Source organism: Centroberyx gerrardi, chromosome 18 (assembly GCF_048128805.1).
Source record: "Centroberyx gerrardi isolate f3 chromosome 18, fCenGer3.hap1.cur.20231027, whole genome shotgun sequence".
NCBI lineage: Eukaryota > Metazoa > Chordata > Actinopteri > Beryciformes > Berycidae > Centroberyx > Centroberyx gerrardi.
The window spans coordinates 7,804,325-7,824,403 of record NC_136014.1 but is presented as its reverse complement, the minus strand read 5'-3'; the positions used below and the strand labels follow the sequence as shown (position 1 = coordinate 7,824,403).

The window sequence follows — 20,079 nt, the reverse complement described above, 5'->3', positions numbered from 1 at the left end:
GCAAAGTGGCATTTTTGTTGGGTGCACATCGCCATTGATTCACGAAAATAGAGCCCTGAATCTCTCTGTTTTTGTCATGAAAATAGTCAAATTTAAAGACGACTATCAGCACAAAATGTCGGCTATCAGCAGCTTCCAGAAGTTTCGTTGTCAGCATCGGCCTTCAAACACGGATATTGTTCGAACCCTAGATGCTAACGGTTTGAACCCTAGATGCTAACGGTGTGAACCCTAGATGCTAACGGTTCGAACCCTAGATGCTAACGGTTCGAACCCTAGATGCTAACGGTTCGAACCCTAGATGCTAACGGTGTGAACCCTAGATGCTAACGGTGTGAACCCTAGATGCTAACGGTTCGAACCCTAGATGCTAACGGTTCGAACCCTAGATGCTAACGGTTTGAACCCTAGATGCTAACGGTGTGAACCCTAGATGCTAACGGTTTGAACCCTAGATGCTAACGGTTGCCCACTTGTCTGTCTGCTTTGTTTGGCAGGGTCAACACAGGTAGAGCACTCAGTCAGTCTGCAGGCCAAACTTAGCTGGTCTCCATTGGAAAACTAACACACACACCGGCTCCCTGCGGTCAACCCCTATAAACACATGAGAGGGAAGGAACACAGACAAACCATGAAAAAGATATACATTGGCAAAACCGCCTTAAAAGTCCCCCGAAATGGCGGCAAACATCAGAAAAAGAGGTAAGAGTGAATTTCTCTCACCATCCTATCCTTCCATCCGTCCTGTCGTTCACCTGTTTGTCCGCTCATCCGCCCACGAGGCGTCTCCTCTCTCCGCCGAGCGGTGCCCAAGCGGCCTCATCCCGGCCCTCCGCGGCCCAGCAGTCATCCTGCCTCGTCATCTCATCTCGCCGGAGCGAAAGCACTCATTATGTCTGACTCAGCTCCCGTTCAGAGAGGAGGTCACTAATGGGGGATTTTTTCATCCCTGGAGCCACTTCACATAAGCTCATCCTCTGTCATACAACAAACACCTGTATTCCCCTGCTAATACCTGCCGACCGAGGAGAAGCGAGGGGCTGGCTGGATAATGAAAATACAGTACTGAAATGCCATGGAGTCAGTTGAGATATTCGTTGAATCACTCTGTTGTCAGGTGTTTTTACTCACTGACACAGTTTTAGGTGTGAAGTTTCCAGATTCCTGTGGGAAGTGTCTGAAATAATATTAGATGAATAATGGCATTGTCATTGAACTGATTTCACTTAATAAATCATGTTCAGCACCTCCCTATTTGGTATTCAACCCATCAGTTTACCTATCTGTTTAGGGGCAGTTCAATACAGACTGCGTTTTGGTTATACAAACATTTCTCAGCACAGAGCTAGTCTAGAGGCAGAAATTAAATTAGTAAAGCAAATTAGCATACTTGAATGGCAAAGAAGTAACCCTGGTCAAAATATGAATAAAAAATATAAATGGCAATGACTTCTTTGTTCCATTCAGTCATGACCATGGCATCCATGATCTTGGAGGGTCAGCAGGCTAGCTAACTAGCTTATGTAGCTAATAGCCTAGTTTGAAATTGGAAGGTCAACTATAGGCTAACTAGCTAACCTAAATAACTAAGAAACATCTTTTTCTATGAGTAACAAGTGTGCTACGCTTCATAATATTGGCTACCTCTTCTCTTACCTTTTTAACTGCTAACATTACTTAGCCAGAAACACTGCAGTTCTTTGCTCTGCCCATTAACTCAACCAGTGAGATTATTTCTGCCTCTAAAGCAGCTCTGCCTCCGACAAATGTTTGTTTAACTAAAACTCTAATCTGCCAATTCAACACATATTTGTTGCATCTGTACCACGAGACTAAACCATCAGGTTTTGATTGTGTCTGTGTTTGGCATGTCTGTGAATCAATTCATTTCAGTAATGCCTTATTGCCGTGACTGTCCAAAATGAACAATCTGGCTAAAGCGGTTTATCAGACATTAGACTACAATGTAGAGCAATCCAAACAACACAGAGAAATGGCTAGGCTGCGAATATTGGGTCTAACCAACAATAACTGAATGGCCGATTACAATTAAAGCATGTGAATCTCTGTTTGAAGTGTGGATGGTTCCAGTCTATTCTTCATCCCACTGATTGCAGAAATATTAGCCTACATATTAATAGGATGGAAATTGGATGACACCTCCACTTAGGGACTTGAAAGCACTGAAAGGAAGCTGTCCCCTGATTTTTTTTATGCTTTTTCACTGCCCACCCGCTGTATCTATGATCTTGTTAAAAGAGAGAGAGGGAGAGGGAGTGAAAAGAGCGACGTGACCACATCTCCATCCGCTCTCTGCTATCTGCTGTCCGGCTGCGGATAGAGTCATTACCCTCCTTCCTCCATCTGTCCGTCAATACAGGCTCCATTAAGCCCAGCCATGGACACTCAGATCCATCACAGCAACAGACATTTCCTCTTTTTCCCCACTCACATTTGCCCTTTTATTAGATTGAGGCCCAGGTAATGCACATGCTCTAAAAATAGTCGTCATTGTGCCGCCTGGCTGAATTACATGTGGGGGGTATCGCTGTTCCGTAAATCCGAGCCTTCAGAGTCTATTCCTGTGATGGATTGGAGTTCATTGGCTCATATTTCATCACAGATTAAGCCCTCCCATTTGTCGGTAGGACCAATCTCACTGATGATTGGGTTTCTGTGATGTGCTGCAAGGGCTTTAATGCTTAAAAAGATCTAATGCTCAAAGATCTAATGACTTTAAAAAGCTCTACTTCCTTGCTTACCCCTGCCTGAATTCTTAATTAGGGGTCTGTGTTTTGGTCCCATGTTGTCTTCATACAAAGCACTTTCGCACAGAACATTTCGGCTTTTATCACCCTCTCATGATGTTCTCATCACTGCTGCATGGTTGTTCGGGGATATATTAAAAAGATTTGTAGGCCCTATAAGTCGATTTAGATCAGTTTATACCCAAGTTACAAGCTTGTTGCCTCGACAATATGCCCTTTACACAATCATTTGCTCTATGTGTGTATGTGTGCGTGTGTGTGTGCAGCTCGTTGCAGGAGCAGAAGGAGGACCTGCGGAAGCGTCTCTCCTACACAACACACAAGCTGGAGCTGCTGGAGAGCGAGTTTGACTCGACGCGGCAGTACCTGGAGACGGAGCTGCGGCGTGCGCAGGAGGAGCTGGACAAGTTCACCGACAAACTGCGCAGGTACAGCGGAGACGGGGGCTGCGCTAGTCAAGTGAAGGGGCGTAAAGATGGGCAGCACTCCCAGGAACAGGCATCAAAGTGACACACAGGGTCAGAGGTTAGAGAAGTGGTTTTGTGAAGGGACTGTGACTGGCTTGAGTCCCAGGATTGGTTGAGAAAATCTGGAATGGTGAAGTGAATTTAGGGCAACACTTAACTTCATAATGACCTTCTTCTATTGTGTGAGCCAATGTAAAAGTATTGTAAGTACACAGTATTACTTTGTAGGTACTTGATGAAAGTCTCCCTAATACATAATGTACTTACAACGGTGTAACAACACCATTTTAATGAAGCCAGTCGAATGGTGTGTTACTGTTGTAAGTGCATTATGTTTTAGGGAGATTTTCATCATGTACCAACACAGTAATATTGTGTACAATACTTTTCTATAGCTTAAATATAGGTAAATGTTTCCATGCAAAAAGATGTTCCCATGTGACTCAAGCAACAATGCTCACACACTCAATAGGCACTGGTGCCCAAAAAGGTGCCCTATGTATCATCGCCTTAACTGGACTACAAACACAACAGAATGAAACATTAGGTTTATGATCCGATCAGCGGAATGAGATCGGTGAGATGTGTTTGCGAAAACAGCTCTCACAAGTGCAATAAGCCGAAATCCCAGCATGTAATTTAGCTCTGACTTGTATACTGCTGAGGCTGCTGATATGCATATTTTCCATCTGGAGAAGTCTCAGTCAGAAGTGTACGTACAGACTATTATCTGCAAGTGAGCAATGTCATTCTTTGTATTCTTTAGAATACAAAGCAGCTACTCAGCACTGCAGAGGATCAACCAAGATCTGGAGGAAAAGATCCACAGAAATGTAAGTGTTCGACTGAGATGTGTGTCAGTGTGTGTGGGGGTTCCAGTGCTTGTGGTTAAGTACCTGTAGACACAAAAGAAGGAGAAGCACATAAGCAAGCCATGAGGTTTAGAGATGGCGGTGAAAGCTTTGAGAGCCCATTTGAATATGAATGCCCTGCTGTTGGTGCCACTGACGTTAATTATGGCTTATTACAATTGGCTGTCCTCCTTCCAATGGCAGAGTGATAGCGAACCCATTGTTCCCCAGTGCTCCGCGCCTCACTTCATTTGTCAGACGTTGCTTTTGCCCGTGGAAAGATACAATTAACTAGCCTGCCAGGGAACACCGTATGACCATCATGTGTCTTTGCTCTTGAATAGACAGCTGAAAATATTCACCGACTGGGTGCGTTGTGGCACAAGATAATCATCGTCGTCCTCATCATCGCGATCACAATGAGCCGCAGCGGTGAGGTATTAGGTACCGATAGTAAGGAGCTGAAGGTCGCCCGGCTTTTCATGAAAAGAAAAAAAATTATTGTTGTTTAGAAATAAAGGCCGGGAGCTTTTTTTTTCTTGCGAAGCGTTCCTCATCAGCCGTTATTGATTCATCTCACGTATTCCCACTTCAAGGGTGAGAGAGGTGCTGAGTAAGTCTCTCTGTAATCATAAAGCTTGTTTACTCCAGAGGTGCCACAAACTCGTCTGACCCCTTGGCCCTTCACAACTAGGGAATGTAATTACAAGACAGATAAACGCAGTGATATACTTGGAGTGTAGAACGGCTAGCGCTCACCCAGCCGCACTGTTCTAAGGTGCTGGTGGTGCAGTAAAGTCCGAAGAGAAAAGAGAAAACTTTTGCACGCTTAAACCTACACTAGGCAAGAGTTTTATGTAAAGAACACAACTGTCCTATTGGCCTAAATCACATGCACACTAATTGAGACCCTGTAGATTTGCCATATTTGCCCAAATTAATTTCTAGTGTTGGGTATGGACACTGGCAAGATATCTCCTCCTCATACAGATAGTGATGAATTGAAATTTAAGAGCAAAATACGAAAGTGTCTCCTAAACAACAGTGAGCAAGCACTCAGTCCAGAGAAAGCTGGAGTCACCAGTGATGACTCAACCCGCTGCGAACAGATTTTTTTCACCACCTCCACTCCTGCCAGCCACTAAGAAGAGGAAATTTAGGTCAGACGAGTGCACAGTTTACTGACGTCAAGTTACATGATTTCTGGAGAATCAAGTTGTCGAAACCAGTTATCACCTGCTGCCACTAGGGGCCGCCAAAGTGCAAAGTTGCCTAATGGTGCATAACAGGTAGTTTTTTGTCGTTGTCCTCAGTCCCAGCACCATGACGATGAGAAGCGAGCTCTGAGCAGAGAGATCATCGTTCTCAACAACCATCTGATGGAGGCGAAGCTCACCATCGAGAAACTACAAGAGGACAATGTAAGAACCGCTGAAGATTTATAGTGGTGTTTTGAGTTTTTCCCTCAACTCCAACGTTCATTTATCTCTTTATATTATCATCTCCAGAGAACCAAACCATGCATTTCAGTTTCACATTGTTTCTAGACTACTCTCCAACTGAATAACACAGAACAAAACCGGAATTATGAATTAAAGCTGACTCAGGATCAGCTTTTACTCATGCTTTGCATAGGTGGTAATGGCAAAACTCCTTGTTTTTGTCACAATGCTAGATAACCTAGACAGATGAAAATGTAGTTCTTTGGAGAAAATCTTAGAGGCAAAGGAATTCAAGTTTTTGAAGGTGGAGGTAAAGTAATGTCTAGCCAGTGGAGATGAGGGGAAAACTCACCAACAGGATCCTTTACAATTTTATGTTGATTCTGATAAGTGGTAATATTCATCCCTGATCGATTTCTGTTGTCTTCTAACACTGGCCATGTTGTATCTCCACAGGACCTGTACAGGAAGGACTGTAACCTGGCTGCTCAGCTTCTCCAGTGTAACAAGTCGCTCTACATGGCCCAGCTCTCTGAGGTGAGCCCTGAATACACTGCATTCACCTTTACATGTCATTCGATCTTGTATTCAGTCTTGAATCCAGTGCAGCTCAACTTTTCTCAAAAAATGCTCTGACCTTAGAATACCCATGTACGAGAGAAGTGCTAGGAAAAGAAAGTTAGCACATTAAAGGAGAAAGGTATGGGGAAAGGTATGTGATTGATGCGGAGAGGGGGATGTGAGGTGCCTCGTGAAGAGATGAATTTTTAGCTCATGACTGAAGATGGGGAGAGACTCCGCTGTCTTGACTGTAGCGGGAAGGTCATTCCACCACCGGGGAGCCCGGGAAGATAAGAGTCGAGCCCAGGTGGAGCGATGACTAGGTCGCTGCAGGGAAGGGCGATAGCAACTGTAGTTATACAGATATTTCTTCGAGGCAGAGCTGCTCTGGAGGCACAAATAATCTCATTGGTTAAACCTCAGTGGGCAGAGCCAAAGTATCAGGTTTTCTAGCTAAGATGAAACTCAGTGAAAAAGGTGAGGGGTAAGAGAGGAGCTAGCTAATATTATGAAGCCTAACACTCTTGCAACTAACTGAAGCCACACAAGTTAATTAGGTTAGCTATACTGAACAAAAATATAAACACAACACTTTTGTTTTTGCTCCCATTTTTCATGAGCTGAAATAAAAGATCTAAGACTTTTTCTATGCACACAAAAGACTTATTTCTCTCAAATTTTGTTCACAAATTTGTTTAAATCCGTGTTAGTGAGCACTTCTCCTTTGCCAAGATAATCCATCCACCTGACAGGTGTGGCATATCAAGATGCTGATTAAACAGCATGATTATTGTACAGGTGTGCCTTGGGCTGGTCACAATAAAAGGCCACTCTAAAATGTGCAGTTTTATCTTGAAAAAAGACATTTGTTAGGCACTGAACTATGGATCTCACATGACTAGGGCTACAGATATGCATTTTTGAAAACCAGTCAGTATCTGGTGTGAGCAGCATTTGCCTCATGCAGTGCGACACATCTCCTTCACATAGAGTTGATCAGGTTGTTGATTGTGGCGTGTGGAGTGTTGGTCCACTCCTCTTCAACGGCTGTGCAAAGTTGCTGGATATTGGCAGGAAGTGGAACACGCTGTCGTACACGCCGATCCAGAGCATCCCAAACATGCTCAACATGTCTGGTGAGTATGCAGGCCGTGCAAGAACTGGGATGTTTTCAGCTTCTAGGAATTGTGTACAGATCCTTGCAACATGGGGCCGTGCATTATCATGCTGCAACATGAGGTGATGGCGGTGGATGAATGGAACGACAATGGGCCTCAGGATCTCGTCACAGTATCTCTGTGCATTCAAATTGTCATCAATAAAATGCACCTGTGTTCGTTGTCCGTAGCTTATGCCTGCCCATACCATAACCCCACCGCCACCATGGGGCACTCTGTTCACAATGCTGACATCAGCAAACCACTCACCCACACAACGCCATACACGCTGTCTGCCATCTGCCCGGTACAGTGAAAACCGAGATTCATCTGTGAAGAGAACACTTCTCCAAAGTGCCAGTCGCCATCGAAGGTGAGTATTTGCCCACTCAAGTTGGTTATGACGATGAACTGCAGTCAGGTGAGGACGACGAGCACGCAGATGAGCTTCCCTGAGACGGTTTCTGACAGTTTGTGCAGAAATTCTTTGGTTTTGCAAACCAACTGTTGCATCAGCTGTCCGGGTGGCTGATCTCAGACGATCTTGCAGGCGAAGAAGCCGGATGTGGAGGTCCTGGGCTGGCGTGGTTACACGTGGTCTGCGGTTGTGAGGCCGGTTGGATGTACTGCCAAATTCTCAGAAACGACATTGGAGACGGCTTATGGTAGTGAAATGAACATTCAATTCACGGGCAACAGCTCTGGTGGACATTCCTGCAGTCAGCATGCCAATTGCACGCTCCCTCAAAACTTGCGACATCTGTGGCATTGTGTTGTGTGATAAAACTGCACATTTTAGAGTGGCCTTTTATTGTGACCAGCCCAAGGCACACCTGTGCAATAATCATGCTGTTTAATCAGCATCTTGATATGCCACACCTGTCAGGTGGATGGATTATCTTGGCAAAGGAGAAGTGCTCACTAACACGGATTTAAACAAATTTGTGAACAAAATTTGAGAGAAATAAGTCTTTTGTGTGCATAGAAAAAGTCTTAGATCTTTTATTTCAACTCATGAAAAATGGGAGCAAAAACAAAAGTGTTGCGTTTATATTTTTGTTCAGTGTAGTTAGCCTAACTGACCTTCCAAGTCTAACCCTTCTTTGCCATTCAAATTTGACAGTTAGCTAACTTGCGCTCCAAAAAACTGTGGTTCTTTGGCTGCGCCCACAGAGTTTTAACTCAACCAATGAGATTATTCTCTGCATTCGACAAATGTTTGTGGAACTAAAACTCCAATCTACACACACAAAGCAATGAGAAACTTAAGTGATCTGTGTTATATCAAAATATTGTCAAAATTGCATTGGAAGCAAATCTAATGATCTCACCCATTGGTTTACTTTTTTAGTTATTTTTTTTATAAAAATAAGATTTAAAAACTGAATACAAGATTAAATGACTTCCCAAGGTTAATATTTTTCATTTAATATCTCCTAGCCAGACTAAGGTGCTAAAACTAATTAAACAAAGCAGAAATCCAGCAGTTATTGGATGTTAAACAGGGACAATCTTTTACTTAGATTTTCAATGCTGTGTAAGCAAACATCCCTACATTTTCATCCTGAAATCTCTTTGATAGGGGACTGAAATGAGATGTGGGCTTGCACTGCAAAGTAACATTAGCGTGAATCTTCTGTTGACACCCATCAGTACATCAGTGAGACAGGATTATACACTAAGCCAAGGCTCTGAAGTCTTTCTCCACCTGCCACTGCTCAATATGCAGCTAAGTCAGAGTGTAATTATACTGCTCAGGGATTGGTAATCAAAATTGTTTGACGATGATTAAGCATGGAGCGCTTAATAGCAAAGTGCGGACATGACGGAGGGCTGAATGCGCACGGTGCTAAAACTATGTGACGGAATGCAGAGAGAGAGCAGACTGCGGCCCGGCCATGTCATCCTGCTGTTGTTGCTGGTGAAGAGAGATGCACGTGGATATTGATGAGTGTCTTAACGCCAGGGCAGCTTGGCTCCGCTTTCCGCTGTATCAGCCCTCCGCCTTGTGTCTCACCCACGTGACAAGAGCAGGTTTTAAAGCTGGCAAGTGTCCATAAGGTTAAAGAATGCCTCCCCACGTTTTGCCCATATAGCTGAATGGAAATATCAATGCAAACTGCATCAGTTGCGTAAGGCTCATAAAACAACCCCCCTACACACAAACACACATACACACACACACCCTTGATGCATATTGGCTGCACGTGTGCACTCTTGTAGAGTGAAAAATGGTTAGATGGCTCTGTAGGCTTATTGCCAAACATAATGGGGGTCAGAGGCTATACATGCACTCACTGTATGTCCACCAGGCTGCTGGTGCTGTGGGTGGAAGGTAATCGAAAGCATATTGATGAATGATGCTGCAGCATTTTGAGAAGTGCAATGGCTCTTCAGCTCCTGCTGAAGTGCTTTAGTCTTTTGTTTTGCTGCAAAACAAGCAGAGAGGGTATATAATGATGGGCTTGAATATCTGAATACCACATAAAAGCTAATTGTGATCTTGTACAAAACAAGCACACTGAAATGTGTGGACAGTAATTAAGTGGCATTTAGTTTGGTCAAAGTTGTAATAAAATTGTTGTGATAAAATGTCTATTCAAGTTCTCTGTGTTAGCTTGGCTTTCTTGTATCTACAAAGTTATAATTAGCTTGCTTCTCATTGCCAATTAGCAACAACTGACTAGATTCCTGTTGATGATGTGCTGCAGTTGGCTTAATGCTTGTTGCTATGGAGAGGTAGAGACAGTGGATGAGGGCTTTTTTATTGAGAAATGCTCAGAATAGAACAATGACTTTCTTTTCCACGCAAGGCTATTCAGTTTGCCATCTTCCTGATCTCTGATGTATCGTTTTCTGTTACTGAGGCTCTTGTTTGCCATGTGAGAATGTCACTGTTTCATTTTCATGTAGTCACGGTCAGAATCACTTAATTCATCAAGTATGGTAAATGTATTGGAATATGTCGTGGTGGCATTAGCACATATGGAGAGCAATTTCCTTGACACACATAGTACACAGGGACAACAGGACCTCTATGGAGTACAAAGGCACAATTCAATACACATGTAGGAGAGTATACTATACTGTACATATCGCTCTACAAATATGCATTGCATACAGTGTGGTTGCAGCTATAAAGATGTGTCTGGTGAGAGTCCAGTAGTGCATTAGACCAGTGTATAATGAAGTAGTCACACTGAATAGAATGAGATGCATTGAATAATTTATGAGCGTTATAAAACCTGTATGTGATTCCTGAGGCTGTGAAGTGGCATAGTACGCAAAGACCTGTGCAGACACAGAGCAAAGCAAGTAGTCGCGACCTCATGGTACGGTGAGACATTTATCACCTTTTCCTCCCTCTCTCTCTCTGTCTCTTCCAGCTGCCTGCTGATTTCCAGCAGCGAGTGACCATGCACATGGAAGAGTCTCCTCTCTGTCACACCTCCTACTCCGACTCTATCCCCGCCTCTCTCATTGCCAAGGTGCTTGAGAAGCCAGATGAGGCCTGCAGCAGCAGCCAAGCCTCCCGCTCCCCCAGCCCCCAAACCCAGGACCACGGCTTCCTCCTGGACAGCATGGGCAGGGGGGAGCGCCTGGGCCTCCGGGCGGCCTACAAGTCCGACCTGTACAGCAGTGACACGGCCCTGTACTGTCCCGACGACCGGCACCGCGAACGGAGGCCTAGCATGGACCTCCACGGCCAGAGGAAGCTGCTGTACGGGCCCCAGAACTCCACAGACAGCAACCCAGAAGAAGGCTCGGTGGGTCTGAGGCCCGGCTTCTCCCAGGAGCACTTCGCTAAGTTCCCCCCCACGCTGGGCGCCGGCTCCAGCTCCTACTCCAGCTTCAGCGGAGGGGGGTCGGAGGACAAGGGCAACGGGCCGCCCAGCAGTGCGGCTTCCTCCCCGCGCCACCACTCCCTCTACATGGAATGGAGGGATGCAGGGGACTACGAGAGAAAGAGTGACTCATCCTGGGAGGGGGACAGTCCAAGAGGCTTTGCCAACGCCCATCCCTTTCAGCAGGCGGAGCTGAGCCACCACCAGAACGGCAGCTCCCCCGTCTACAGCCGCACCATGTCCTCCTGTTTCAGCGAGCCCTACGAGCCCCTGCCTCCCTCCTCCTCCCCCAGCGTCGCCTACGGAGACAGTCGTCGTGGCAGCACGCTGGCGCCCGAGGAGGAGGAGCTGATTGGCCGATGGAGACAGCTGAGCGTAGAGGACCTAAGCGCCCACTCCTACCGCAGCCCCGGCCGGGCTTCACCCTACAGCTTCTCAGAGCAGCACTTCTCCGTCCGACCTGCGAAGATCCGACTCGGGCCGCTCTACAGCAGTTTCCAGGAAGGGGCTGACTACTACCATCACGGAGTGGGTGTCATGGACCCAGTGTGGGTGGCCACCAGCCCCAGTCCCGAATGCAGCCCAGGGTTGCGGCAGGCCCACAGCCAGGCCCACCTGTACCGAGCCAAGGAGGATAGCCAGGAGTCGGAGCACAGCCTCTACCACTCAGGGAGCTCCAAAGAGAGGGAGGGCAACGTGGCAGCCGGGGGCCAAAGCAAGGATTATGTGGATCCCAGCCCCAACAGCTCCACTGAATCTCTGAACCAGAGGTCCCTGGAGATGGCCGCGGACCTGCAGCACTATCAAGTTGAGATGCACAGCCTGCCTGCACAGGTGAGCCAGCCGCCCCCACCGCCACCGCCCCCTCCTCCTCCGTACAACCAAAAATTTGGCTCCCTGGGACTTTCCAGGAAGGACAGTCTCACCAAGGCCCAGCTGTACGGAACACTTCTGAACTAAGAGACTTTCCAATCAGGTATATTCTTTGATAGGATAAGAGATCCAAGGTCCTGGTAAGTCCAGCTATACCTTCTAATAGCACGATGATTAATAGAAAATGGTTTGAATAGTAGCCAGGTGCCAGGAAATACAATCAAAGCGACAAACAGTATCATGAACATGTATTTATTGCTGATTTTTTAAAGGTTTTGATTGTATGGCAATGGTTGGTAATGGTTTTCAGTACAATGAGTGTCTGGAACAAGTGAGTCATGCCAAAAGAATCGGGGCAATAGGAAAAGGATAACGTTTGTAAGAATGTATTCATTAATATGTATTTCAATTTCAATTTCCAATGTACAAATATATACTTATAACTCTACCAATTGAGTGATATATTTTGTATGTAGCTGTTAGCAAGAAAAACACCCAAAACAATCAAACAAATGCAAATCTTCTTCATGAACCTGGAACTTGTACATAAATTGAAATGAGAGAAACTGCCAATCCTATATGAAAGAACTCCGAGAAGTATTTTAACTGAGACTTGATGCCCGTATAAACTGCACATTGATTTGTTTCAGTCATTTTTTCAATCATAGGCTGAAACAGTGCTGGCCATGTGAAGATTTAAGTATGAATGTTTAACATGGGAAGACAACGCAAAACAAATTGAAATGAACAATGTGGAACATACATAGATTTTGTTTTTCTTCTTTTGATTGAATTGAATCTATGGATGGGTGTGGTATTTTGTTATTGATGGAACTTTTTGAGATGTAAACATCTGTCTTAGCAGTCAATATTATTTTGTTATTTTTGCTCTGTATCCCATGGAGAGGTTTTCCTGCCCCATTCTACCTCAAATTTGGATGCCCACCCCATCAAGCCACTGCAACCCTGTTTCTATGACAACGATGCATGTTTATATATTTCTGTTGTTTTGTTCGCCTAATAAAGCACAAATGATGCATATATGCTCCGAGCCTTGCTTGAGTGTTTCAGTGTAGCTGTGTGGGGATTTGAAATGTGGATGCATGTCCTAATAATTCTATCTAGTGTGGCAGCGTCTGATCAGTAGTTTTATCTCAGAATTTAAGATTATTTATTACATTTTTGTTCAATCTTTAGTGGAGAGAGACAGAAAAGACAATGTTGAGAGGGGGACAACATGCAGCAGAGGTCATGAGTCATTGAAACCCACTTTATGTTCATGTGGTTTGTGCCTTAGCCTCCCGAGTCACTATGGAGCCCCACTTTATCACTATTCTGAGTTTAGAAATAGGTTAGTAGGCGACGATTTTGCCAACATCAGCATCCTTAAAATGCAAGGAGGTTATATTTATTGCTATGTTCAAATGAGTCGCCATCAGGAAAATACTATCAGGGAAATTGATGCTGTGCAATAATGAGTTGTGATATCAACCTATCACAGAAAATCTCAGCTGATACTTCTAGTTTAAAATTGTACCTCTATTTGTAAGAAGTACACTGAATACACAGTATGTTGCATTCTTAGCAAACAGTTGATACTGTTGCATTCAACAAGCCAGCTCTGTTAATATACAGTATATAGGACACAGTCAAGCTGTCATTCAGTCAATGGGTAGGGGATTTCAGAACTGTTGACTCTTTTTATTTGAATTTCCCATTGAAATTGCTGCTACGGCTGCGTTCCTCCCCACTGCTGAGGTGAGAGGGGATTTACTTGAGAGATTACATCCATCCAGAGGAGGGAGCCACAGTGCAGCGGCATCTCACTGATCCGCATTGTCAACTTTATTGTTCCTGCCTCTCCAGACACAGCAGAAGGCATTTACACTTCAAACACATCAAGGGAGGAAACTGGATTACCAGCCGCCCTCCCCCTCCTTTCTACACTGCAAAATACATGCTAAAGTATGCACAAATTTAGCATTCAAATACAACTGCTGAACTAGATAGGGCTATGCTTTTCAAACCACTGAAGATTTGCACAGCACAAGCAATAATGTGACCTCTCAATAAAAGGAAATGTGACAGCTCAGCTTCCCTTTGATGAATGCTATGAGGAGATCACTTCTCTCCCTTTGATCTTGATATGTGCGAGTCTTGGTCAGATCACTGGTAAAGAAAGCACAGCGCTATCTAGGTTTCCTATTTATATACACAGCCCATCTGGGCATTTGCTGTGAACCGTCCAATGCTGTTGACAATCTCTTTTCATGTCTGTTTGCATTAAAAAAGTCTATTGACGGCAGGGACTACCATATATGTAAAAGCCCACATGGTTAATATCATGATGACAGGCTAACAAAAATACAAAATAGGCATTTAGATTTGCTTTACTGATAATCTGAAAACACACAGTTCTACAGTTAAGAAACGAGTGTGCGACCTACCAGCATGTTTCTCCTGCTTAGCCTCGCCTCCCTGTGTGTCTCTCTCTAGGGAGCCAAAATGTCAAACACTCAAAAGTTCATGCGGATGCTCTTTGTGAATCATCACTTTAACAGGCACATAATTCAAAGCACTATTCATCCTCTGATTAACTCGCCACAATGTACACTCACTCTCAGCACTCTCACTCACAAACAAACACTTCATTTACATACTCAGCTTTAATGCAACCCAGAAAAACATCATCTCCCATCACACCTTAACAGATTTCATTGGCATAATTTGTCAAAGATAAATTAAATAGATTAAGTTAAAGATTATATCCCCAAGGTCGCAATCTGTCTTTTTTCGCCAGTGTCTCTCTCTCCCTGCTTTAGTATCTTGCTCACGGATACTTCGGCCCCCAAAACACACCCACAGCATAAGGCTCTGCTTACTGAGTGAGCCCAACCATTCTCTCACTTAGGTCCCACAGTCTCTTGGCTGCCTGCTCGTCCGTAGCTTTGGCCATCAGCTCCTCCTCCTCACAGTTGGCGAAACACTTCCCCGACTGTCCCTCCACCTCCGGGGAGCAGGCCAGGTAGAGGGGAGTCTGGGCCCCCTCCAGAGGGCTCTTGAAAAAGGCCAGTGAGGCGAGGTAGAAGAGGGGTTTAGCCAGGAGGGGGATGTGAACATGCCTGCCCAGCCTGGTCCTCACGATGCCCGGGGTGAGGGCGTTGACCGTGACCCCGGTGCCCTCCAGACGGCGGGCCAGTTCAAGGGTAAACAGCAGGTTGGCCAACTTGCTCTGACTGTAGCAGGAGGCCTTGTTGTAGCTATTTTCACTGTTCAGGTCATCGAAGTTGATGTGGCCGTACTTGTAAAGCTTGGAGGAAACCACCACGATGCGGCTGGGGGCGGACGTCTTCAGGAGGCCCAGCAGCAGGTGGGTGAGGAGGAAGTGGCCCAGGTGATTCACACCTAGCTGCATCTCAAAGCCATCCTCCGTCTTGGTGTAGGGACACTGGTAGACGCCTGCATTGTTGACGAGCACGTCAATCTTGGATTCCTCCTGATGGGGACAGAGAGATTGAAACCAGTTAAAAACTCATCAGTCAATTTCAACTTTATAACATACCTACAGCACAGGTTAACTAGAGAGCATTTGGATGTGAATGTTTTAATGAGTTAACTACAGTATTATATAGTACAGAATATTAAGTATAGTATGGTATAATATAGGGATGGGACAATATATCAAAATTCAATATATCGCAATACAATGTGACAATACGCATCGTGGGACAGAAAAATGAATCTTGATATTAGCTCCATTTTATTCTGCTGTAGTAATCACAAATGAGACGGCTTGCCCATCACGATTTCACAAACTCTACATACAAATTATATTATTTACACTTTTTACATTGTTGTTTACATTCTATCAAGCCAGTGCCATCGCTAGAAAGATTTGCAGCTCAGACATAAACATAATCCTGCACAGTCAGACTTTGTTGTCATTGAACATTTATTTATTCCATCGTATCGTGGTTGTATTGAATCGTGAACCTCATATCGTGTATCGAATCGTATCGTGATAAGCATATCGTCCCATCCCTGGTGTAATACAGTACAGCATAGTAGTTAAATATTGTGTTATACATTATAGCAAGGGCAGGGCATTAACATTTGTCCGCAGGTCACAATGGTTCATAAAACAAAAATTCACAAAAATTCAGTAGTTGCAAGCCAGCTCAATTATATAGGACTAAATACAGCCTCGAAATGATAGCTGAAAGTGACTGGTAGACCATCTTGCCAGCCGCAACCAATTAGCTGGTGGATGGTGTCAATTTTTCCCACCCTGACTTACTCATCATAAGTTTGGTCTATATTGATCAGATTTCAAGCTGTGGAGTGAAGGGCAGCTCTGCATTTCAGCACCACGGACAGCTCCCATGCAGCTGAGGTGACTTATTCAACCGTGTCCTTTGCACTGTATGTGACAATGGCTGGAATGAACTAGATATCGGTCATTTCAAAAGCTACACTGTTCTTAATTACAGCACAGCAGTAAATGAACCTTAACCCCATCTCTGCTGAGGGAAATACTTAACCTACACCTTCCACATATCAGCACCCCCTTAACTCACCTCACTAATTTCTTCACAAAATTTGCGGACTGATCCAAATGACGCGAGGTCGAGGTGTTTGATGACCACTTCGCCCTGCTCGGGTCCCGCTTGTTTCTGGATGTCCTGGGCTGCTTCCTCGGCGCTCCGCTCATCCCGACAGGCCATGATGACCCGGGCCTGGAGTTTGAGCAGCTCCCCGGCAACGGCCTTCCCTATCCCGCTGTTGGCCCCGGTCACTATAACCGTCTTCCCCCGCATCATGTCAGCTGGATACCGGAGCAGCTGTACGGCTTTCTGCCGGGGAAACAACCGGCGCATGATGAGCAACACCCCACCGCCGACAACAGCGGCAATAAGCACCGCTGTCGACATGAAGCAGGTACCAGTGTGTAGTCAGCAGGGGTAAAAATAATATCACATGGGTGGGAGTAAATACGGCACGGAGTGAGATGTTTCGCTGTTACAGAATTACCCCGGAAGTACTTCTTGTGATTAGTCAACAATAGCGATAAAGAGGGACGTCGCTTGATAACATTAGCTTGCTAGCAAAGCAAACAAAGTCGCTAATGGAGTATGCCTAACTTCGTGTTATTTGTAAAAGAGCAAATGAGTTCAATTGTCCGACTAAATTGAAAATGAATGGTTGAAAACACTTGAACGATAGCAAAACGGTCTTAACACTAAAGTCGCAAAGAAATTCCGTTATCCAACTTGCTAACTACGCTAGCAAGTTAGCGAGCAACAGTGGATGTCCCTCTTTAGTTGGTTTATTGCGATCGTTGACTAATGTGTGGCCAAAGAATTTCCGGTGTATTTCCGTAACTGAACCATATTTCACGTTGTACCAAATTTAGTATTACACCTTTTTAAAAAGTTTCCACTTTTCCAAATAAAAGCAATAACAAATATTAAAAGGGTTTTAGAGTAATTAGATCTAATACATTTTAAAAATTAAATATGAAAACACTATAGCAAATTAGGGTGAAATTGTTTTTCCCAAAAATGCCCCAACAAATACACTCACCGAGCACTTTATTAGGAACACCTTACTAATACTGGGTAGGTATCAACTTTTAGCTCAATGTAAACCGGCTACCAACGTGACATCTGCCTGAAGGTTCGATGTGTTGTGCATTCTGAGATGCTTTTCTGCTCACCACAGTTGTAAAGAGGTTATCTGAGTTACTGAAGCCTTTCTGTCAGCTCCAACCAGTCTGGCCATTCTCCTCTGACCTCTCTCATCAACAAGGCCTTTCCGTCCGCAGAACTGCAGCTCACTGGATGTTTTTTGTTTTTCACACCATTCTGTGTAAACTCTAGAGACTGTTGAAAATCCCAGGAGATCAGCAGTTTCAGAAACACTCAAACCAGCCCATCTGGCACCAACAACCATGCCGCGGTCAAAGTCACTGAGATCACATTTTTTCCCCATTCTGAAGTTTGATGTGAACATTAACTGAAGCTGTAGACCTGTATCTGCATGATGCATTGCACTGCTGCCACATGATTGTCTGATTGGATAATTGCATGAATATGAAGGTGTACAGGTGTTCCTAATAAAGTGCTCAGTGAGTGTATATATAGGTAAAGGTATAGATAGAATAATAGCTAGAGAGATAGTGACACTAGATTCATATACATGAGAAACCCTTGCAAGTATTGTTTATTATAGTAAAGGTACATACATGCATCTACCACTATGTGGAGCAATATTAATTCAAAAGTAACAGAAGACCAAGTTAGGTCTAATACAAACACTCTTACATACTAATATGAGGCAGAGTTGGAAATCTTGTGTGCCAAATTTGAACTGTTACACACAATATGAGGTGCTGCAGCAAACCAAGTGCCTGATGGATGCTGCTGTATCATTCTTGCTGCTGGCAGAGTGTCGCTCTCGAACAGGTGTGGCCTACGGAGCCCGGGAGTGGCCATTGGGAGAGAAAAAAAGTTATATCGAGTCCACGATTTACTGTAACGTGCGCACGTTTTAGTCCATTCGTGCGCACGAGATACAATTCGTTCCCTCGATTTCGTTAAACTGCAGTTTAGGAAAAAATGCAACTTAAAAGGTACCTTTTAGGTATTGCAGATAGGCCTAGTAAGGATTTGGTATGTTAATATGCAGTCTCTGTTTGTGTACAGTGAATAGGCATATCCCCCAAATATTGCAACATATTTAGCCACTTAACCTTCAGGCCATGTAAACACAATCAGGTGGCTGCAACACACCCAGGGCAGCGCCACATTTAAACATAATCACCAATATGTGCACGATATCACTATTTCGAGGGCACGTTTTGGCAAGTTAAAGCAAAACGAGGGCTCATTTTAACCAGATCAAGGGAACGAATTGTATCTCGTGCGCACGAAAAAAGAAAACGAGAGCTCGAATTGCATATCGTGCGCACGTTACAGTAAATCGTGGCCACAACATAAATTATTTTTCTCCCGGTGGCCACTCCCGGTCTCCGTAGTGGCCTGTGTGGCCGTCTGGGCAGGCAGCGCCATAGCAGCATGGGGTTTTTATTATCTGCCTATTATGGTCAAGGGGCTGCCCAGCTCTCTTTTAGTAACCACAGGATCCAAAGCAACACTGGCCTGACTTTCTGGCTGGCTGGACTAATGTTACAGCAGTGAAGTGTCACACAGTCACAAGTGTCTATCACCACGGGGAAAACAACTCATTCAGTGTGGTTAGTAGTTGTGTAAAACCCCTGTATCCTGGGGTTGCGCATACTTACACATAAGGTGTTGGGTTGTGGGTTGTTGGCCGGTGCCAACCCCAAATACGCAATCCTCCACTCGGACTTTTATAGTTCCAGTGATGCATGGGCTGTCTGGTTTACCCACCGCCTTTATACAGACTCCTGATGAGACTAGCTTTCATCCTGCATCCATAGCCTTGGCCCAGTAAGAGGTGGTCTAGAGGGAGGAGGCGTTAGCCACTTTTTATTAGAATATGGGTGGCTGCTAGGTATGATAGCTCCTTGTGTGTACTAAAGGTAAGAAAAATCTCCTATTATTCTTATAGGGAATTATAGTATGTCTGTGGTACTCAATAGTGAGTTCATAATGCTTTTATCCTAGTGTATTTTCTATCTCTTATTGTATTACTTTAATATCTCTACAGGAACTTATAGTTTTGCTTTGATATTTGCATATAGTGTCCTTCTAAAATGTATTAGGATTGCTTTAATCTTTATCTTAAGGGTAATTACAGGATTTGTATTTTATTAATTTATTTTTAATTTAGTATCATTCTGCAGTATTCAAAATCCTAACTATGGAGAAGATTCAAACTGAACAGGAACAGTTTTTCTGTTTTTGCAAAAATCCTAAATTGCACTCTTAAGTAAAATAAGATTTTGCGGTAATGTTGTTTCTGCAGTGTTCCCCTTGAGCAGTGCTTTGCTGCAAGTGATTGCAGTGTTGAACTGACAAGTATCAAATGTTAACTTAAATATATGTCGGTGCCACGCTATAGCAGAGTAACATTTATTTCTGTGTACAGTCATTAGACTTCGTTAATTTGTGGAAACTGTTTCTATTCGCT

The 20,079-nt window shown here is 44.3% G+C and overlaps 2 protein-coding genes across 2 annotated transcripts; one reads left to right on the top strand and one right to left on the bottom strand.

Moving 5' to 3' along the window:
• Positions 1–604: 604 nt before the first annotated feature.
• LOC139917777 (brain-enriched guanylate kinase-associated protein) lies at positions 605–12,051 on the top strand. The gene is made up of 6 exons (XM_071906966.1): positions 605–702; positions 3,035–3,196; positions 4,002–4,068; positions 5,400–5,507; positions 5,985–6,065; positions 10,633–12,051. Exons 1-6 carry the CDS (start codon positions 605–607, stop codon positions 12,049–12,051), a joined length of 1,935 nt encoding a protein of 644 aa, XP_071763067.1.
• Positions 12,052–12,263: 212 nt separating this feature from the next.
• Positions 12,264–17,141, bottom strand: rdh14b (retinol dehydrogenase 14b). Its single transcript, XM_071906969.2, has 2 exons — positions 16,542–17,141; positions 12,264–15,460 (listed from the first exon to the last, which is right to left on the bottom strand). The coding sequence occupies exons 1-2, from the start codon at positions 16,893–16,895 to the stop codon at positions 14,843–14,845; spliced, it is 972 nt and encodes a 323-aa protein (XP_071763070.1). The 5' UTR covers positions 16,896–17,141; the 3' UTR covers positions 12,264–14,842.
• Positions 17,142–20,079: the final 2,938 nt, after the last annotated feature.